Source organism: Leucoraja erinacea, chromosome 39, assembly GCF_028641065.1.
Source record: "Leucoraja erinacea ecotype New England chromosome 39, Leri_hhj_1, whole genome shotgun sequence".
NCBI lineage: Eukaryota > Metazoa > Chordata > Chondrichthyes > Rajiformes > Rajidae > Leucoraja > Leucoraja erinaceus.
Genome location: NC_073415.1, coordinates 5,256,991 through 5,280,739, shown reverse-complemented (window position 1 = coordinate 5,280,739; position 23,749 = coordinate 5,256,991). Strand labels below are relative to the sequence as shown.

General features: G+C 39.8%; 1 protein-coding gene across 9 annotated transcripts in view; it reads right to left on the bottom strand.

The window, feature by feature from the left end:
- The window catches only part of brd4 (bromodomain containing 4), a 133,525-nt gene that overhangs the window by 39,552 nt on the left and 70,224 nt on the right, over positions 1-23,749 (bottom strand). For 8 of the 9 annotated variants that reach the window (XM_055664100.1, XM_055664107.1, XM_055664106.1 and 5 more), the window contains 4 exons: positions 19,977-20,183; positions 15,081-15,298; positions 13,333-13,619; positions 6,701-6,820 (listed from right to left, as the gene is read on the bottom strand). In XM_055664100.1, the coding sequence (XP_055520075.1) occupies positions 6,701-6,820; positions 13,333-13,619; positions 15,081-15,298; positions 19,977-20,183 (832 nt within the window). The remainder of the gene's footprint in view (positions 1-6,700; positions 6,821-13,332; positions 13,620-15,080; positions 15,299-19,976; positions 20,184-23,749) is intronic. The other variant, XM_055664103.1, reaches the window with a different exon arrangement.

Sequence of the window (23,749 nt, the reverse complement as noted above, 5' to 3'; positions counted from 1 at the left end):
TTTTCAGCAACTACTACATCGCAGTGGCCCAAATGAAGCAAGGCAGGTTAATGGTTAAATACAGCTAATCCAGACTTAAAATGCATGCGAGCCAGACTTTGCGTGACTTATTGTGTAAAAAAATGAACTGCAAATGCTGGTTTAAACTGAAGATAGACACAAAAAGCTGGAGTAACTCAGCGGGACAGGCAGCATCTCTGGAGAGAAGGAATGGGTGGCATTTCGGGTTGAGACCATTCTCACACTGGTTAGGTATAAGGGAAACGAGAGATAGACGGTGATGTGGAGAGATAAAGAACAATTCTGCCATTGTCAGATTGAGGCTAAATGCTGTTTCCTTTATTATCTTTACTTTTTTGCATATCTTTCATTCATTTTTCTTTATCTCTGCACATCACCGTCTATATCTCTCGTTTCCCTTATCCCTAACCAGTCTGAAGAAGGGTCTCGACCCAAAATGTCACCCATTCCTTCTCTCCAGAGATGCTGCCTGAGCCGCTGAGTTACTCCAGATTTTAGTGTCTACGAGAGACTTATTGACAGGAGAGCAGGGGTCGGGAAGAAAAACGTTCCTCCCAAGGTGAGGATCATGAGTGATTATGACGGAAGATGTTAAGATAACGAGAACAGATAGCTGTTCATAATGGCAACACTTCTATTTGCAGGGGTTAGGAGAACAATGGAACAAAATGTTAGTTTATGTGCAGATTTGCCATAAACCTTCCAAACAGTGTGTGACTTGTGTTTAGTCATGACAAAGTAGAGTTAAGAAGAATATTCAGTAACATGAACAGTGACTGTGCAGATCCCTGGATTGGTTTGATCAATTTAAAGATATTAGAGACGAATTTTCAAAGATTATTTATATATTACTTCGGATTTCACCTTACCCAATGGTTATTCATTTAACATACATCATGATACTCAAAATGATGGCTTGTCCCATGTACTTTAAACTATTGCAGTCCTGCTTTCGCTTCCTAGCTATCATTTTCAAAATCTTTGATGGTGCTTTAAAAAAAAAATCTTTGTGATGTTTTATTCTTTGTAGAATTTACCTTCCCTGAGAAATTGCTTGACCAAATTCTCTAGTTAAATCTCCAAATATTGAAATGTTCATTTTATCTGACCCTCTGCTAGTAACAATGTATCTAAAGCACTTTCAATCAGCTGGTACTGGACTCACATTAACATGGTCTCTTACCACAATGTTCCTTCATATAACCAGGCAAAGTCACCCGGGGGACAAGAAATACAGCAACCGGAAAAACATCACTTCCTTACAACATGGTAATCAAGAAAACTTAACCAAAGAACAAGGAGGGTTATGCTTTCGTACATTAATGTATTTCTTCAATAACTGACTTCTAAAAATATCTGCATCATTCCATTCAATTACATAAAACATGCAAGACCATTTTACTTCCAATTAAATACTTGTTAAGTATAACAATAGCTCAAACGTAGCATTACAGTGTGGTTCCACCCACAACTTCATTGTTTGAGCATAATCATGATTTAACACATTTATCAACACTGGACATATTACAGCCAAGCACTATTATAGCTTTCTGGGTATCAGTAGGAATAACCGTAATGAGACCTAGAGTACAAGATCATTCCAACTTACCCGCACCACAAAAAACACAGGGCAGGGCAGAAAGGCAATTGCTGCATCCATATCATCATCCATGCTGATACAAAATTGTTCAGCTCAAGCATAGAACGAAACCCAAAGGAAAACCGTTTTATTTTTTTGGGAGGCCAGGATTTATTGTCCATCCCAAAATGCCTTTGAAAATGAGGTGGTGAACTGAACTGTTGAACTGAATTTTGAACTGCTTCAGAGATTTTGGTGAAGGAACTCCATTGTTGACGATGACTACCAGGATTTAGAACCAGCAATGATGAAATAATAGCAATACACTTCCAAATCTGGATGATGTGCAGTACAAAGGGGAAACTGCACATGCTAATGTCCCATATGGCTAACGTCCCCATTCATCTTAGTGATGAGAGGTTTTTGGCTTGGGAAGACCTTGCCTCGTGATCCTGATGAGAAACTGCAGTGCATTTGTGGATGGCACACGGTGCAGCCACCGATCCAGGAAAGGGAGAGAAGTCCAACACACTCCCGAATTGTGATAAGGCTTCAGGAGATGATTCGTTCACTGAAAGATAATTGTATCTGAGCTGGTCTCATAACCACATTATTGATGTGGCTGGCTCTTTTGAGCTTCTGGTCAATGGTTTGTAGTGGAGTCACCAAAGTAAAACCAAAACTGGGCAGCAGCCATTTGTCGGCACTGTTAATTAATGATTGAGAGTAGGTAGTAATGTGAAATCATATTTCTTTTTGTGAACGGTATATGTGGTCCTTTTTCCACATGATCAAGCAGATACCAGTGTTGCTTCTGGAACAGCTTGGCTGGAGACAGTTCATCAACTGCAATTCTACAATGAGGATAACTGGAGCCAGCAGCCTTTATTGTAGCCAGTGTTCGCAGTAGTTTCATGTCACATGAAGTGAATCAAATAGATTGAACACTGTCTTCTGTGAAGGTTTGACCATGTAAAGTATCATTATCAATGGCAAAGGCATTGGCTTCTTCTTCAGCACTAATGTACCAGCTGCCCACTATTGTCAAGTATGGGGATATACTATGAGCTGTTGTTACATCCCAATAGCATCTTCCTGTCCACCACCATTCATGACTAAATGTGTTTGGATTGCAAAGATTTGATCTGATGGTTGAGACTGCTTACTGCATGCTGTCTAACAAATAAGTAGTGTTTTGTTGCAGCTTCAAGTCAGAACCATACAAACATCAAGAAATCTCAAAATTGTAGTCGTATAAGTTTTCATTTAAAACTAATTCTTGTTTTCTTTAAGGAGTAAATTTCTGGCCCACAACATTTTGAACCAAGACCATGAGTGTACAGTTCATTTCAGTGTCTTGGTGCTCAGTGGGAAGTGTTGCATCAGTTGCAAAGTGATCAGGTTTCATCTCATTATTACATTCCAGTAAACAGAATGAAAAAGACAAACAAATGTTGCCAGTCCATTAGATATCTAAAAATCACTTGATATTGATCACCTGACTGAATGGTACCAGAAAAACAACCTTGCTCTCAACATCAGTAAAACTACGGAAATGATTGTTGGCTTTTGAGGAAGCAGCTGAGGATGCACGAACCTGCCTTCATCGATGGTCGGATGTGGAGAGGGTCAATAACTTCCAAGTTCCTAGGCATGCATATCTCTGAATATCTGTCCTGGACATAGCATATTTATACAATCATAAAGTAAGCCCATCAATGCCACAACTAGCTTAGAAGATGGAGGAGTTTCAGAACATTGATGAATACTCTCTTGAATTTATACAGCTGTACGGTAGAGCACATATTGACTGGTTGCATCACAGCCTGGTTTGGCAACTCAAACGCTCAGGAACAGAGGAGAGAAAAGTGGTGTATACTGACTGCCCAGTCCGTCAAAGGTACTGACCTTCCCACCATCAAAGGGATCTACTGGAGGCGCTGCCTGAAAAAGGCAGTCAACATCATTAAGAATCCACACCATCCTGCCCATGCTCTCATTTCACTCAAGAATCCTGAAAACTGTAATGTCCAGATCCAAGTACAGCTTCTTCCCAACTACCATCGGGTAATTGAATGTTGCAGAACCACGAACTGCCTTGTCTTCGGGCTTCGGCACAAATTGTTTTTAAATAAATATATATTAATTTAACTTCTTCTTTATGTTTGTTTATTATATTATCTATTGAGTACTCTGCTTAGAAACCTATTGTGCTGCTGCTGCACGCAAGAATTTCATTGTTCCATTTTGGTGCATATGATAATAAAACACGCTTGACTTCCGACTTGAATATCATTGCAGCTGAGTCTCGTTAAAACTTGTAAAAACATCAATGCCAATGTGTTGCAAAATGAATCACAGCCTTCGTGCTTGTGAAACTTAAATTATGCAATACTTCATGCACTGGATTTAATTCCAAAATGCCACAAATTGCACAGAATTTTGCAATATTGCAGCTGTCCTTATAAGACAGTTTCGTAAGAAACCAGTGTCTCGATCTCTCAAATACTCTACAAACAAGGGTGTGATTCTGTGGCTGTGTGGAATGCCCAAATCTGGCATTAACTGTACACTCTTATCTACAGAAGAGATAAACCTCAACCTTCAAAAGTGAGCGTATCCATACAGCAGTGATAACTGGGAACAATTAAAACAGTCAGGCCTTTCAGTAGCTTGTTACCAGCCATTTGCATTGAAATGCTCAATCATTTAAGAGATTGGAATGAGAGAGGGGGAGGGAGGAAAAGTGATGTTTCACAATTCAATGCAAGTTTAAATTTATCAACATCAAAAGATGAGGCAAAATCCATCTTGTATCACAAAGACTTTAAACTTGACATAAGAACATTTGAGTAAGCCACTCAGCTCATAAGCCTATTTCCTAAACAAGATGATCATGGCTAATATTTTCCTCGGTTTCAGCTTCTGGAGTTAAACTCATTTCACTTACTTTCTTAATATATTGACTTCCATCGTGAATATTTACAGCAACCGAATCTCATAAGTTCCTTGGATAAAAAATTCCAAAGATTCATCCTCAGTGATGAAATGTCTTCTTATTTCAGTCCAGAACAGCCAACACTTGAATTTGAAACTGTAATCTTTGGTTCCAGATTTCTAGCCATGCAAACATTATCCTTCCATCAACCTGTCAACCTCCATTACAGTTTTCTATGCTTCAATGTGATCACCTTTAATACTATAGATAAGTCTGTTTAATCTCTACATATACAGGTAGTTCTGCTGTAAATGCGATAGTTGAGTTCCTAAGAAACCTTCGGTTATAGAAAATGGAGTTATTAAAAACAATTGAGTTAATGGGGAGAAAAGTGAGCTAGGGGCTGAGACCAATTAGTTAGTTTTTCCCATACAGGGTTTTCAAAAATGTTTTTCTAATAGCTGTAAGTTTAATTCTGTTACTGAAAGCTGTATGTAACATTATTTAATAGAGTATCATTGCACAAGTGTCAATGGAAACGATTGCTTGTCAATTTCGTAGTCAGGAACTGCAGATGTTGGTTTACACCGAAGATAGACACAAAATGCTGGAGTAACTCAGCGGGACAGGGAGCATCTCTGGATAGAAGAAATGGGTGATGTTTCAGGTCAAGATCGTTCTTCAGTCTGAAGGGTCTCGACCCAAATCGTCACCCATTCCTTCAATCCAGAGATGCAGCCTGTCCTGCTGAGTTACTCCAGCAATTTGTGTCTAACTTGCTTGTCAATTTCTCAAGCCACTGGCCTCTGTTCTTACGAGACAATGGTTACAATGGGACAGTTACATAGAAGATATTTGTCCCTTCGATTTCTCAACTCCCCCCCCCCCCCCCCCCCCCCCCCCCCCCCCCCCCCCCCCCCCCCCCCCCCCCCCCCCCCCCCCCCCCCCCCCCCCCCCCCCCCCCCCCCCCCCCCCCCCCCCCCCCCCCCCCCCCCCCCCCCCCCCCCCCCCCCCCCCCCCCCCCCCCCCCCCCCCCCCCCCCCCCCCCCCCCCCCCCCCCCCCCCCCCCCCCCCCCCCCCCCCCCCCCCCCCCCCCCCCCCCCCCCACCCCCCCCCCCCCCCCCCCCCCCCCCCTCCCCACCCACCAAGACAGTTTTGTCTCTGCTGGTCAATTTCCAAAGTAACATCAGTTCCCTCATTTCTGATCAAAATTGCATTCTTACCAATTTGACCCACATAATACAGTAATGTTCCCTAATTCGTCAATTATGTTATACCCAATTAGAGATACGAGTTGAGATTGCAACCTTCACGTGGTCCACCCTGTTTTGACAAATGCAATCAACCCGGCGTGCACAATCAAATAGAACAAGTTGTCCTACAACTTTAGGCTGTGCACGCCATACGCAAGATGAAGAAGTTCTTGGGTTCAGTGTACGAAATTAGAGAAAAGACAGGAGAAGATACAACTATAATCCCATTGCTCTGGTCTGAAACTGTAAATGAAAGAATCATGCTCTCACTTTTACCAGTGAACCTCTGGCTTCCTGTTTTAATGTGAAACATTTCCATACAAACAATTTTCTATCAGCAGAATTTATGATTTTTAAGTAATTGTTAATTTCATATGCTACTGTCATGACAAGAAATAATGATCTGGAAGAACCAGCATTAAAATTGATTTCTCATCATAGGCAGAATACAGGACCATGTAGAACTCGATTTGTAGCAAAGCTTTGAAAAAAAAAAAAAAAAAAAATCACATCTTACCCGCTGCCTACGATTGCAGTGATTACCTGCAGTACACATCCAGATTAAACAAATAAGACCGTTTCAATCTATTAAATCACAAATACTGATGAAATCACCACCATACCTCTCAACTGTATGCTTTTTTTAATTACGGCGACACAATATAAAGCTGCACACATTGAAATAGCAGCCAAATTAAACCAATCAAAATCAGGCAATTTACAAATGCTACCAAAAGCCGCATTCTTCTGAAAGCATAACCCAGAATTCTGTCAATCCACGCATTGCAGTTTGAGAGGTATGTGCACCACACAATTAAAGCTATTACAAATACGTACAAATTTATTTTAACCTTGGCCCCAACCTAGGATAACCTAAGGATCTACTTCACAAGGTTGCACTACACCAACCTTTTATGCCTGGTTTCTTCCCAGAGCTCAGCTGGCCGCTAACGTCATGTAACCTGGTATCCAGCTCACTCTTCGAGTCTAGCTGGAGGTCATCGTTCGATTTCCCTGGGACTTTTTTCACTGCAAACAGCATCACACAACAAGATTTGGACCAAACACTTTGGTACCATTATACAGGTACAACACAGTGAATAAAAATGACTCTAATTTGGCACATGGGATCAGATGCAAATTGAAGGAAGGAAAAGCAGCTAAAGGGGGAAAAAAAAGGATCCATTCATTGTTTGCAACTTAAAAAGCCAATAATCTAAAAGAGAATTTAGCAAATGTTTGGAAGCATGTAGCGAGGTCATGATAATTTTGTTTTGTGAAACATAAACCACATTTTAAAAATACTGAAGTATATAGAATGCACAATTCAATTTATTGCCAAAAACATTCGAACCAAAGAGCTGCTCAGATGATCAGACCAGAGGGAAAGGGAGTGAGGGTTAAAGAAGATTCCTGGCCACTGATTATAAATAAGTCAACTTCAAAAAAAGAACCATAAAAGGCACATGAATTGTGAGGAATAAAAAAACAATTACTTTAACCAAACTTGGACCAAGTTAAATTTAATTTTAACCACTTTCACTCGTAGTAAAAGGCTAATGGTTGAAGCAACTGGTCAACAAAGTTTCTCAACTTTCCCAAACCATATACTAGCTGCCATGACAACCAGAGATTTGCTACGGCAACAGTGGAAGTATCCAGTCTTTTCCTTCAGCATGGTTAGCATTATAATGAGTTATATAACCCCGAAGAAAGTGTTTCATTGCACCACTTTCGTTCTCATTTTTTTTGTTATGAGAAATATTACCTACAATATTTTCCCCCCATAAAGATTTACTTTTATATTATGACGTCACTACTGAAATTCACGATTTTTGCCAAATTCAAAATAAATTTAACTGGAGAAGCCAAATCTGGTTCAAGATGAAAAAGAAAATAGTGTACCTCTGAAAACCAGCTGTTGCTCTGATCTCTAGGTTAAGCAGCCCCAAAGATGTCAATACCCAACCTGTGTGTGCCCATTCCACAAGTCCAATGATGCTGTGACAGTGTAACAATGATCACATATCCAAAGTAAACATAAGATGATTGTTGTCATAAAAACTGAACATTACAAATGTCTTCCAACAAAAAAAAAATGCAGAACAAACCACCCAAATCAGGGCCTGTTCATGGTGCATAATGAAAACATCATACATCACCAATAATTATATCAAAATTCATCCTCACTGGAATCAGTGAATTAATTGGTTATTTATCTCATTTGCAACTACCAAGTTATCAAAATACATTGAAGCAGATTATCTACTCTTTGAAGTTAATACAGCAAGTCCTTTTCCCCCATCACCATACAAAAATCCTACAAATTTGAATATCAATAGCTTCTGCAACAAAGAATAAAATGGTGTCGTATATGTACAGGCGGAGAAATTTGTGTTCAATTCTACATGTTTCTGGACTAATTGGGGAGAAAATTAAGTACGGTAAATATCTGGATCTAATCTAGGCCTTACATATGCGTCCAAAAGTTAGATACTAAGAGCATGCAAATTCAGATATTTATCTCGTAGTTTCAAGGTTAAATTACCAGCACAGAAAAGAGTTACAAAGGTCTAAGTTTCTGAACTTTCCTAAAGCATTTTATTAGACAGTATATTTTTATGTACAATGGCATGCTCGTGGCATTTAGAATTTAGAAAATGAAACTGTCAAAATCAGAGCAGGTTTTCAAGGAATGATGATGCAGAATAATTGTCCATAGTTCTTCTAACTTAAGGATAAACTAGTTGTTACTCAAATTGTAGTTTAGTACATTAAATAATGCTAAAGCAGCACGGATGTGTGTTTTACAGGGGAGGATAGGTGGCCAAAACAAATATTGTTGATTTGCTTAAATCCAAGATTGCCAAAAAGTGTATTTACAATCATATCCTAAGAATTTAAAGATAACATTAAGGGTGGTCATGTATTGATTCTACCCAATCCCACACAGCAAACCCACGATAGGCCCACAAAGACAAGAGTACCTACTGTATATATGATTAGCACTGTCTGGTAACATGTACGTTCCTAATGCTGTAAATCTGCCATGGCTTACCTGGAGGATCACATTGTGGGACTGGCTAAGACTTCACTAAAGTCAGTTCAATTGGATGATCAGCCAAGGGCCGAATGGCCTACTCCTGCACCTATTTTCTATGTTTCTATGTTTCTAACTAGAACCTGAATTGGGCAAGGGTTGGTCTTGTGAAATATTTATTCTCAGTATCACAGTATTTTGATGTATAATGTGAGCCAGCCAGAATACTGGGGCGAAGTCTAAGAGATTAGGTAATCTCAAATACCTTGATACTCAAATAAAACCAAGTCAATCTATGCAATGTGTTTGACCCACATACGAGTTCCTGACAATGTATCATTCCTATCATTGAGATCGGCTATCACCACCAGTTTGAGATTCTCCCATGATGAAACATGCCCTTCCATCTGGGTCAAGAACCCTCATGATTTTACATGCAATCAAGTCTCACTCTTCTAAACTCCAGCAGATGCAAGCCAAGCCTATCCAACCTCATTTTAAATATTTGTCTCATAAACCTCTCTAAGCTGCTTAACATTCTCAATTTCATACGTTTACTAATGCTGTATGTGTGCTCCAGATGTAGTCCAATAGCCAATGTAACTGAAGCATGAACTTTCTACTTGTGTATTCAATAACCCTCGCAATAAGATTGTTAGCTTTTCTAATCACTGAGTGCTGGCATACTAACCTTTTGAAAAATAATGCCTCTGCATCCTTAAGTTTCACAGAATATGATTTCCTATTTTCACTTTACAAAAACATGACTGAACTTATCACTACAAAACGTACTCATACTTTATATGCTATAAACTATTGAGATCCTGGTCCTTAGATCCCTCATTATAAAGTCCTTGACCGTGACGATTCACTCATCTTCCCAAGAGCCCAACAAGGTGTCGGGACCTCCAAATCTGGACTCTATTTTAAACACCTCTACTGACAGCTGTACTTTTAGACATCTTGGCATCATGCTCCATAACTCTCCTCCTCAATAAATGTCCCGTAAGTACCTTAGACACTGTTTTTGGTCACTACCATTGATATGGCCTGTGACACCATTAAAAGGACACAAACATTACTCTTAAGTATCCTGGTACATTTGGCTACATTAAAGGCACGTTTTATTTGTGTCTTAGTCAGCTAATAGTACTGACAAAATGTGTTGGCAGCATGGGTAGATTTGCAATAGCATCTGTCCCCACAATAGTGAAGGTCAGAATATCATGGCATGTAACCATCTCCAATGACAATCTGCAAATAAAAATATCCAAGGACATGTTTTTGTTAGCATCTTGGACAAAGAGTAAATTATACTCTGGTTTATTTTATTTTGATATGGTGGGATTGTATCACGAGACAAAATGAATTTGTACTGTGTCAGCTCCTTAGAATCAAAAGTAAATAAAAATAACCTAAGTATAGCATTAGTAATCTTAAGAAACATGTGGATAACTCACTGGAGGATGCAAGAGCACTTGGCCCCCCAGTGAATTATCCATGCATTGAGTTATATTGGAATTAGGGAACATTATTTGGATGTAATTTCTCTGTATTCATGGGTATGCTGTATTTGATTAGGCAAGTTTAATGTTGGTCCTGGGTAGCTAACACACCAAGCTTCCATTTGAGAAGCACCAAATAAGAGAAGTGAATGGTAGTTTAAAATGTGTAAATCTTAAATTTACAGTCAAGTGTACCAGAATATTTCAAAAGGGAAATACATGAAAGAAATGTGGCTTTGGGCCAATAATCTTCAAATGTTCCAGAATTTGTGGTTTATTGCTAATTGACAACATATTGTATTGTGAACAACTGACTGATGGTCCATTTGGCCGTGTAAATTGTCTTCCTGCAGTCACTTTTTGGATACGAGAGGAAGCTTCAAATTAACTTTTTTGTGCCATAATTATTTCCTCTGCATGAAACATGGATCCGAAGTCAGCGGGAAAATATTGCAGCAAAATGCAATAATTCAGAAGCCAAACAAACCACTACATAAAAATAACTCAAATACAGAACAGGTTGAACCATGAGGTCCATGGAAATTGGTTGGTGTTTAATTTTACATTTGCTGCCTTCTGTAAAATTAGCAAATTCCATCTCCAAACCTGGTGAGTGATGCCATCAGACTGTTAATTCATGAGGTAAATCATGTTCCAAACTAAATAGATACCAAAGCACTCCACTATCTAACAAGCGAGCAAGGAGGTGAACAGTTAACTGGCCCTGATTGATTACAAGTCCTTTGGACTCAATCCCCTATCCCCGTGAAGGAATGTAGGTGGAAGGGGAGGGAGCGGGAAAAATTAAATAGGTGCATCCAGGTGGGCCACAGGGGAAGGGGAATGAAGGTTTGGGTAAGAGAGCGGGTTTCGTAGTTGCATAAAATCAGAGAATTCAAATGTTCATACCGTTGGTATATTCTGCTTGGGTGGCTTATAACCCAACAGTACGAACATTGAAATCTCCGATTTTAGGCAAGTACAACCACCCCCCCCCTCCATTCTCCCCACCCCCTACATTCCTTTCAGCTTCACAATTGCAATGTTTCAATCCTTTGTGTCTTTTTTTTACAATAAACGTGACTCGACTTGAATTTCCACAAATTAAACCCAACCTGAAACTTGGCCCTGAAGTAAACCTGGCATTTCTTTTCTTCCCGTCTTATAATGCCCATCAAGATTACCATCACAACTGTCATTTTAGCATTCTTGACTTTGAGTCCCCAACCCAAACAATTACATTGCCATGCTGCACCTCTATCATGCCATGTAGTGCAACTATCCTAGAGGACATCAGCCAGACACTCCTCTCCCTCCTTCAAGATGTTTCTTCTTTGCTCCTCTAACTGACCCTTATAAGATGACTTCAGTCAGACTTCGTTAATTAACAAGAAGAGAAGATAAGGAAAAATAAATAAATCACGCCTTAATAATGGGGATCTGGAATTCACTGCCTGACCAGGGTGGGGTAGGGAAGCAGCAACCCATATTTTATTTAAAAAGATGAGCAACTGATAAGATTTAACCTCCAAGACTACATAAAGAAAGAGTGGGATTAATCTAATAAACAGTTTTACCTTTAACTTTAATAGATCATCTAATACTTGGTACACATTCTACAGCTCTGACACGTGGCCTTACTGCAGTTAACGTACTTTAGGGATTTATACGCTACACAATTTTGATCATTCAAATCAGAAACAATTTAGTTTATTCAAATCAGAAACAATTTAGTTTATTAATCAAATTAATTGAAAATAAAAATAGTACTTTAATCTATTATGATTAAATATATTTGATTTCAAAGGTCACATTTTTATGCCCCGCCTCAGGATGACCAAAACATTAATTAACCTGATTTTTCCTGTAAGCGTCTTTGGAAAACTGATAGGGGATGAATTTGGGTAGCAATACCAAAAAAATTCAGGTGGTAACTTAGTCAATGTTTTTTAACCTCTATGACACTAAGCAAATTGAGGGCCACAATTCACCATGTCATGAGGAAATATTTTTGTTAACAAAAATGGTTTTATTTGCACAGAAATGTCAAATTGACACTTGGGTGAGGAAAATATCAGAGCATTCCTGTTTCTGTTTCTGTTTCCTATCAAACCAACAGCTGGAAAAATGACTGTAAAATAAAAAAATACCTGCAGTTCCTCATCGTGGAAGAACAGTAATTCTGGCAATACAAGAAGGTGAAAGGAACCTGAGTGTGTCATGATTAACAACTTACAACATACACATGGTCCTGTTTCCTACACTTCATATTGAGTCACAAAAGTGTGATCTCATTGGGAGACGAGTATGATATATTTGCAAGAGGAACCGCTAGGACAACATTTTAATGGGATTCAAATTATCCACCACTAGATAAAACCAACAAAAGTAAATTTCATTTGCGGAATTCCGATTGTTAGAGCAAGAGACTGAAGTTGTACAGAAAGCCATTCCAATTAGCATTGCAGCTTTTCTGCTAGCCTCTAACATGTCACTTAAACCTTGCTTAATGTGACCCTACAATCTATCAGTGATGAAAAAAAGATGCTCTCAGATGCATCTCCAACATGTTTTAAATGTCAGGCTTTTAATGAACGTAAATTTTTTATCTTTAAAAAAATGGTTTTTGCTTCAACAAATCAGTCCCTGGCAATAATGCAGTGTGTTGACACATTGCAGAATTGCAGCAGTGTGGCCTGGACTCCAGCTGAAGATTTAGGAAAGAAACAATCACCCACGTCACGCTTATAAACCACCGAACAGCTGGCTTTCAGAGGTAAAATAAGGAAAAACCTATAAAGAAAAAAAATGCTCCCAAAGGACACTACAATCAAGAAATAGTATGGGGTGTGAAAGTGCAGAAAATTTTAAGCAAAGAGAAGGATTACTGATTTCAGGAATGGTTTCTGTAATTTTGTGTAAAATTAATCTAAAAATGCATTTAGTTCTCAAAGGTTCATCTCTCATGCATCTCACCATGCAAGGGATAAACTCACCTTGAGGTTTCCTCGCTTTCTTTCGTAAACACGACGTGACGTATCGTTCTAGCTCTCGCAATGTGGAGGGTTTTAAAGTTTCAAAGTCTATTTCAATTTCGTCAGGGTTTGAGTTTCTCAGTGAGGGCTCACGGGACTGAATGATGTGAACTACTCTCCCCAATTTATCTCCAGGAAGTTTGTTTATATCCAGACTCAGCTGTCTTTTCTCCTCATAGGTCATCGGCTTGCATTTATCTTCTTCATCAGAGTCGTACGTGGGTCCAGGTTTGTTGTTCTTCATGTTCCTGAACAGAGATTGATGGAAATAAAGACAAACATTAAAACATTTCACAAGGGGTCCCGATTTTCTTCATGCTTTACAGAGAAGTGTGATTAATATTACTCAGTTAAGAAGACCAAGACCTAGCATTTAGCAAGATTTATACTTATAAATGCAGCATAACAGCTCAAAAGTTACGCCCAAGTACTCCATAACCTTTCTTCTGCTCATTTAAAGCAATAACTACAAGTATATTCACCATAAAGGATTGTAAACATAACACTTAGAAACAATTTCATTCTGTGAATCTTTGTAAGCATGTATGATATTATCTCCATTCCATGAGGGTCCCTGTTTAGCAATATTCCATCCACCCCTGCCATTTATTGCGTATGTCCTGCCCCTGACTGGATTCCCAAAATGCAGCAGCTCACACTTGCTGGAATCAAGTTATATCGGACAATGCTCCGCCCAACTTGTTCTTTATCATGGTACACAAAAATGCTGGAGAAACTCAGCGGGTGATGCAGCGTCTATGGAGCGAAGGAAATAGGCAACGTTTCGGGCCGAAACCCTTGTTCTTTATCATGTTGTAGCTTCAACTTTCCTCGCTATCCACATCACCATAACCCTCAATGCAAGGGGAAAACTCAAATACTTTGTCCAATTTAACCACATAACTGATGCGTTTTCCCTCCACTGCTCAAAAAAAACCCCAATAGTTCTACACAACTGATCACAAATCAGTTTGAGTCATGGCTAGTTCTTAAATACTACTGTGCCTTTAAATGATTCCATTTGAGATAAAGATGGCACACATTCATTTAGTTCCAATGCAAATGTTTCGTAAAGTGAAGAGCTTCAACATTAAATCACAGGATTCAAAAATAATTTGCCTTACTGATTATTCACCACAATACAGAGCATTATCCTGCTATTTGAAGGAATGGGCAAGCATCCAAAAGATACAAAAACAATTAGCCAAAGCAGACAAGGTATACGTATGAAAACTAGAAGTTTTATGAACCTTGTCACAAATCCGCACAAGGTAGAACAGCAGCTGAAAGTAATGATTCCTTTCTGGAAACTTTCAAAAAAATATTGCAGTAACACCAAAAACGTCTTCAGAACCATGTGTGAATGGGTGCTCTGGATTTCAGGAGACAGAATCGGAAAACAGGAAGACACAATAGAATCAAGCTGGTTGGGATCGGACTCATCCTCAAGTTGCATCCAAATTGTGACTTGATCCCAAATGATCAAACTGATCAAACCTGTGATCAGGCTTTTTTCTCTGGGTCAATGGTCTAGTGCTTGAACCACTCTGCTGTCAACCCCCATATCACCACATACAACTCAAATTATATGGAATTTCTTTTTGATAAACTAACTCAGACCAGGCGTTCACCTGAAATAATGATTTAACCATGACTGATATTTAACTAGTATTTGAATAACGGAGAAATTAACCTGCAAGCAGATTTACCTGGGATTTGCATTGCTCTTCTTTGATCTTTTTGGCTGTTGCTCCTTAGCTTTGCTCTTTCTCTTTTCTTCCACATCATCTTTCTTTTTATGCCTCTCTTTTTCTTTGTCCTTTTCCTTCTCTTTCTTTTTCTCCTCTTTCTTATCTTTCTCTTTCTTCTTTGGTTTTGACAGTTGGGGTTGGGAAAGGGCAGCCAGCTGCTCATGTACCGCTTTCAACTATATGACACAAAACAATGCTCAAACTTAATTGCTGTTTACTTCCACAAATTTTGAATACAAGAATATGCATTTGCCTGTAACAGCTGTTGTTATGTCGTCTACTTGATGGATGCACATTCACGCAAAGTTTAGAGGGAAGAGGCAGGGAAATACTTCTGACAATATAAATAATTTGTAGTAATTTTATCAGAAGGCAGGTACAACATAGATTAGTACCTGTCATCTAGTAAATACTGAATTAGATAATATAATGCTCACAATTACACAGTATCACAAGATGGTTACAGCTTAGGAGGCAGCTGTTTGGTCCATCAAATCTGTGTTGGTTCCATGCAAAATAAATCCAGCTGGTTCCGCGCTCATCTTCTCCCAATGCTGTGAAAATTCCAGAGATATTCTCCAGATACTATTCAATTCTATATTCAATTTGCCTCCATTACAATCCAAGACTAATAATTTCCCTGTATAAAAACACTTTACCTGATTATTTACTTGCATGTATTTACGTGACATCAAAAAGGAAGGAAAATGCTGGAATCTATCATTAACAAGGCACTCAGAAAATAACAACTTTATGAGAGAAATCACGTTTAACAAACCTGTTGTGTTTGAGGTTATAAGAGATGTATACTTTCAGAAAGTCTTCAATATGGTCCCGAATAAGAGATTTAAAAAAACCAGAACGCACGAGGGTTAATATACAAGCATGGATGGAGGGTTAGTTTATAGAAATCAGTAGAAGGCTACACAAGTGGGATGCCACAGGGTTGGTGCTAATATCTCAGCTGTAATTAATCAATCTATATTTGGACACCGGATCATATAATATGTCCAAGTTTGTTGATGATACCATAAGCTAAGCAGCATTATTTGCTATAAAAATGACGTTAAAGGGACATGGACATGCAAAGTGAATAGCAAGGACTTAATGGATGACGTATAACGTTAGAAAGGTAATCCACTTTTGTAAAACAAAATTGAAAGGGAATTTAAGCAAAAATGTCAGAGGAAGTGTTCAAAAGTACACAAATGCTCTCTAGAACGCAAATCATAGATAATTCACAATTGGCATTGGGAAGGCAATCAACATACTAGTTTTGACTGGAAAACTAGAGGTGTTGCATCATGAATATTGTCTATCACTGTGATCTCCCTACCAAAAGGGCATACTTGTAATAGAGAGAATTCAGCAAAATCAGAAGATCAATTCCTCAGACAGAGGATTTATCCTGAGGGAAGATTAAAAAGACTGGGTGCATGCTCCAGTTTAAGAGAACGAGATAATCTCAATAAATATACAAAATTCTTATAAGGGCTTTGCAGGGTAGTTGCCGAGTTGGTTGTCCCTAGCTATCGAGAACTATGGATCTTAGCCTTGTACAAGGCCAAGATGAGAAAATATATTCTTCAAACATGAATAGTGAAAGTTTGAAGTCTTTCAGCTGAGAGTTGTGGTGGCTCAAATCACTCAGTACACCGAGGGAGGTATCACTATTATTTAGGTGTTATGGGAATTAAGGAATATGTTTAACAACGCTGTGGGGGAGAGGGGTTCCAGGAATTTTGACCGAGCGATACTTTTGTTGCCGTTGTCCTTCTAGCCGGTAATGGATTTGGAAGGTTCTGTGAAACAACCTTTGGTGAGTTATTGTAATGCATCATGTAGACAATACAAACTGCTGCTACTGTGCATCAATGGTGGAAAGAGTGAATGGGGTGCCTATGGTACAGATGCAAAGTTTCTTTATTGTTGTGAAATCTGTACACATCCAGGCAAGTGAGGAATATTCCATTATACTCCTGACATGAGCCTTGTAGATGTGGTTCTTCAGAGTTTTTCCAGGATTTTCTGCTTTTCTTTCAGTCAAGTAATTCCATAGATAGATACAAAAGCTGGAGTAACTCAGCGGGACAGGCTGTATCTCTGGAGAGAAGGAATGGGTGATGTTTCGGGTCCGGTGCCCTTCTTCAGAGGCCCTTCTTCAGTAATTCCATAGTTTAAGTAGATTCAAGTATATCTTTGATGGGTCTAATTGTTTTCTGAACTGTCATTCAACAAATTTTCAATTAATAAAAATGATAACATACAAATCAACCTGTTGCCAACTGTTGTCTTATCTTAGCTCTAGAAAGAATTCCGAACATGATACACAGTGTATTCTTTAGTTCTTATTACTTATCCTCTTCCTGAGACGGGTCAGTTAAAATTTATGTTGGGGTTGTCAATTAAGCTGGATATAAATGAAAGGTTGACTGCAGTACACCATATTCTAAACTAATTGTACCAAATCACTGTACCACGAGGTAACAATGAAATGCCAGGAGAAGTAGGAAGGTGGCAAAACAGTAACACCCACGTAGCAAAATTCCAATGCTTAGAGACTGATTTCTGCATAAAAAGTTGCACACGGTGCAAAGCAAGTGATCCAGTTTTATCCATTAACATTTATCTTGAGTCTCAAATTCCACAAGTATTAATTCGTTATTGCTCATTGAAAGAACTTTGTGGAAATTTAAAAATACAAGACAGTTTGGAAGATGATTCTAATATTTCCACCATGTACCTGAATTATACATTCCATATAAATGTCATGTATAATTTGCTCTCCACTTGGGTAGACGATATCCAATTTTTCTGCATTCTGTCTTCAAGCACTAAAAAGTATGTCACAAGAGGGAAAAAAGCTACCCCACATCAGTTACTTATGGCAGACATCGCCACGAGCCGCAGCACAATATGCAATTAAACAAAACTCATTTCCACCCTACACGATTTAATCAAGGTTAACTCCAAATTTTCAGTGGTACAATCATATTCAGTGAGCCGTGAATTTAAACATGCTTTACATTTCAATTCCACCAGTTTGTTTCAAAGCTGTTATCATGAATCAATTCTGAAGCAGTATGTTTACACAAGAACCGAAAGTGTTTTGCAAAGAGTTTGCCCTCTACTAATCAATGGAAAGAAAATTGATTTTCAGTTTTCAAATTATGAGACTACAATCTGATTGAATTGCAACATTCAGAATAGCAAAGTAAAAGAAAGAGTTGACTGGTATCAAACCAAGGTCATCTTCAAAAGATGCTGTGTACTTTATGGTGCGGCTGGGAACGTCACATAATGTTCCGGAACAATTCCACAAACACTGATATTATTCATTCTTTTGACATTGATAAAATTGTGATCTTACTTGCTTAGTTGCTCAGAGATGATTTCTCCAAGTAAAGTTTGAGAACATCACTCAGATCAGTTCTAAATTATTTGATAAAACTGATTCTTTTAAAATTTGTTCAAAAGCTCAGTCTCTTTCATAAATCACTGAGTGTTTTTTACTGGAATATCCCAGGCTCGAGAAATAAATGTGACATTTGCTTTCCAGCTTGTAATTTAATCAGTTTATGTTTGATCAAAAATACAACACGTTCGCAGTGGAAATGGGAATTGGTAGATGGAAAACAACACCAATTGCTGTTGTATCACATACTATCATTATATTTCCAATCCACTGCTTCAGAAAGATTTAATAGGAATCTGAGGGGCAACGTTTTCACACAAAGGGTGGTGGGTACATGGAACGAGCTGCCAGAGGAGGTAGTTGAGGCAGGGACTATCCCAATGTTTAAGAAACAGTTAGACAGGTACTTGGATCGGGATATGGGCCAAACGCAGGCTGGTGGAACATGTTGGCTGGTGTGGGCAAGTTGGGCCAAAGGGCCTGTTTCCACACTGTATCACTCTATGACTATGACTATCCAGAATTTTAATTGCCTTAAGAGATATGGAAGTTCAGAGTTAATTGGTTATTTGCCATTTGATGGCCCCATAAAAAGATGCTAAGCAAGCCATTGCAGTAGAGGCACCAACCTATGGTTGGGATTATATCAAAACTGAAGAAATGGTTAAAGTTTTGAAAATTAATATTCATACAGAAAAACTAGTCCATGCCGACAGGTTTGAAAGACAGGAAAGCACTAATTGGTCAAATTCAAGGGCAAATTAAGCAATATTATTGGCAAATTAAGCAATATTATTTTCAGCAAATAAAAGGAGAATAACTCAAGAGAACATGGTAGTCCATCAAACACAGCAGAAATAAATACGGATAAGAACAGACACAAACCCATTAAGTGTTTGAGTCTGACCAAGAATGTCCCCACTGTAGAACCAAAGGGCATTACAGTAGGGCATGTGTAAGTTATATAAAAAAAGAACCCGTAAACCTCTGATAAACATGAACCCTGATAAATGGAGCTGCACAGCCGATAATTGCGTTGAAACTTCTTAATGCTATGTAATCCGTGTAGACATACAAGTATATAGAAACAGAAAACTATGTGAAAATGGGGATACACAGACAATGAACACTTTATTTAAAACAATCTAACCCACAACGTGCGTCAGAAAAGAAAACCGCTCAACCAAGAACTGATCTTTCGAAATTACCAAATGGAAAACTGCAAAAATGCAACCCGTATAAATGGATATTAGAGTTCCATTCATAATAATTTCTGACTGTCTAAGTCAAATGATTTCAAAATATCAACTCATTGTAAAGTGGTGGCAATCATTCAGTTTAAAATAACTTAAAATAATATCCTGTCTACTGCAGAAATGTGGAGCTATGATACTAAAATCATGGCTAACCTATTTGTATGGAGGCCTCAAAGGCAGTACCTGTTCTTGAAGTTCAGCCAGCCGCTGTGCCCGCTCCTCCTCGGAATCGTCTGTGCTGCTGTCGCTGTCAGAGGAGCTATCACTGCTACTGTCGCTCGAAGATGAGGATGACACCTGGTTGGGCGGAGGTGGTACAGGAGGAGGAGATGGAACAACTGGTTCAACGGGCTCGTCTGGCATTTTTGCAAAACGCATCTCAAACACATCCTAGAAAGAACAAAGCAAGGATATGAAATCCAACTACCAGCTAAATTGAACAATGCATTAAATCACTTGCATTATCATTCACTTGCATAAAAAGAGGGAGACTAATGTCAAAACAAGGAGCAATTTCCAGTTGAGGAGCAAGTTCTCAACTAATGACCCATATTCAGTGTGGAAGGGCATGCAAGAAATCACCAGCTACAAGAGGAAACCCCCACTCCTTGGACAATTGGCAGCTGACCAACGACCTACTGCAGATTTAAAAGGCAGAAACACAACCCAGATATCCCCAAAGGGCAGACATCTCCAGGATGGGACAACGGATCCCCCTCTACCCTTAAGCTCTGTGCCGAACAACTGGCACCAGTCTACACAAACATTTTCAATCAGTCCCTGCAAACCTTCACTGTCCCTGCCTGCTTCAGAGTCTCCACCATTGTTCCGGTACCCCAAAAACAAGGATCATTGGTCTTAAGGACTACAAGCTTGTAGCACTGACCTCTGCAATCATAAAAACCCTTGAAGGACTTGTGCTGGCCCACCTGAAAAGTATCACAAACCCCTGCTAGATAAATAGATCATAGAAACATACAAAAATAGGTGCGGGAGTAGCCATTCAGCCCTTCGAGCCAGCCATACAATATGATCATGGCTCATCATCTAAAATCAGTACCCCGTTCCTACTTTCCCCCCCACATCCCTTCATTCCTTTAGCCCAAAGAGCTAAACCTTAAGGGCCTGTTCCACTTATGTGTCCTTGGCACTCTAATTACGCGACCTCGTGGTCGCGTTGATTACGCAACGGTCCCGCGAAGGTCGCACGTGACTTCATTCGACCGCACAGCCGTCTGGAGCGCATGACGTCATTTGAAGATGGACGCAAAATGCAGGAGTAACTCAGCGGGAACCGGCAGCATCTCCGGAGAGAAGCAATGGATGATGTTTTGAGTCGAGACTCTTCTTCAGTCTGAAAGAAGGATGATGACCCGAAACGTCACCTATTGCTTCCCTCCAGAGATGCTGCCAGTCCCGCTGAGTTACCCCTGCATTTTGTGTCTATCTTCAATTTTCTTGGCCCCGCTCTGGGAGTAGGAGTGGATCCGGACCGCAACGGCCGTGAGTCCCAGGCCGAGTTCGGCGATCGTTTGCCTGCTTCTGCTGCTGTTGAAGATGAGACGTTGCGCGCGCCAGGGTCTTGGGCCTGTCCCACTTTGGCCGTCAGTTCCGCGACAAGCCATTGGCGCGCGAAGATTTTGTTCACTACAAAAATTTCGGAGCCCCGCGCGATGTTGCGCACAACTACATACCCCTCCGCGCTTCTCAGTGGGACCGGCCCCGCGCGGCTATACGATGCCCGTGCGCCTCAACGCAACCACGGGACCACGTAATTTGCGTGCCAAGGACACGTAAGTGGGACAGGCCTTTAACTCTCTCTTGAAAATATCCACTGAATTGGCCTTCACTGCCTTCTGTGGCAGAGAATTCCATAGATTCACAACTCTCTGGGTGAAATGTTTCCTCATCTCAGTCCTAAATGGCCTACCCCTTATTCTTAAAATGTGACCCCTGGTTTTGGACTCCCCTAACATCGGGAACATTTTACCTGCATCTAGCCTGTCCAATCCTTAAAGAATTTTGTGTCTCTATAAGATTCCCTCTCATCCTTCCAAATTCCAGTGGATACAAGTCCAGTGGACCCATTCTTTCATCATATGTCAGTCCCACTATCCCGTGGAGTCAGTGGATGACGCAGTTAACCTAGGCCTGCACTTCATCCTCCAGCACAGGACCTATGCAAGGATTCTGTTTGTGGATTTTAGCTCTGCATTCAACACCATTGTGCCAGAGCTACTGCACTCCAAACTCTCCCAGCTGACAGATCCTCAACTACTCTACCAGTGGATCACGAACTTCCTGACAGGAGCAGCATTTAAGGCTGGGAAAGTACATCTCAGACCCGCTGACCCTCAGCAGAGAACTGCATGGCTGCGTACTATCTCCTCTCCTTTACTCTCTCTACACCAACGACTGCACCTCCACAGACTCCTCTGTCAAGCTTCTCAAGTTTGCGGACGACACAACCCTGATTGGGCTGATCCAGGATGGGGAGGAATCTACCTACAGACAGGAAATGACACAGCTGGCGTCCTGGTGCTATTGCAACAACTTGGAACTCAATGTTCTTAAGACATTAGAATTGATTGTGGACTTTAGGAGAGCTCCCCCTCCCCTCCCTCCACTCATCATCAAGAACACTAGTCACAACTGTGGAATCATTTAAGTTCCGCGGAACCATCATCTCCAAGAACCACCATCGACTACAGTCAAAAAAAGCCCCACAGAGGATGTACTTCCTGCGGCAGTTAAGGAAACACAACCTGCCACAGGCAATGATGGTGTAGGAAAGAACTGCAGATACTGGTTTAAATCGAAAGTAGATAGAGAAGGAATGGGTGACATTTCGGGTCGAGACCCTCCCCATAGTCAAAAGGGTCTTGACCCGAAAATTCACCCATTCCTTCTCTCCAGAGATGCTGCCTGTCCCACTGAGTTACTCCCTTTTTTTTGTGTCTACCAGGCAATGATGGCCCAGTTTTACACTACCATAGTCTGTCCTCACCTTCTCTATCATGGTCTGGTTTGGCTCAACCACCAAACATGACATCCGGAGGCTGCAGAGCATCGTTCGATCAGTTGAGAAAGTGACAAACTGTACACTGCAAGGACCAGGAAGTGAACGGGTAAGATCATCTCTGACCCCTCTCACCCTGGCCACAAACTCTTGAAGTAATTCCCTCTGGCAGGCGATTCCGGACGCTCAAAGCCGCCACAGTCAGACATAAAAACAGCTTTTTTCTATGAGCAATAGCTCTCCTCAACAGCCAAAAGCCAGTAGCCTCTTTTTACTCTGGTACTTTATTTTCACGTGTTTAATACATTTTTATTCATTCATATGACAAAAACTCGGGTAAAAGATGCCAAATTGAAATTGAATAGTTTCCTTAATAAAAAGTTACATATTTGAAAATGAAAAACAAAATTCCCCAACTAAAAATTGATGATCAAATATAATTATGGAACTCAAAACTACTGCAGGGATCAAGTAAACGGTCTCTTACTTCAATGCCTTCCAATTCAGCATTTTAATACTGTTGTAGTTATCAATGTGAGAACGATATTTTAACCTCTGTAAAATTGATCAACCAGTTAATGATCTGCTCAGGTATAAAGTTAACAAAACCAACCCAAATCCAGAGTTATGTATCCTGAGCTGACCACGAGCAATTTGAACCCAATACAAGCCTGGGCTCTAATAAATCCCAGATATATAACCTTTATTATTGGAAAGAATAGCTCACTATTTACCCTCTCAAAAACAATAGAAACCATTGTCATTCTTCTATTTTAACGGTCTCGATTTTGAAACCCTCACAATTAAAACCCTGCTTGGTTTCGTGGAGTATGTAATGTACCCTCTCCACTACTTATTTTATGGGGCACGATATATTAATTGTACTAAAAACAAAGGCATGGAATAATTCAAAATCGTTAATTTGCTCTGATTTTTA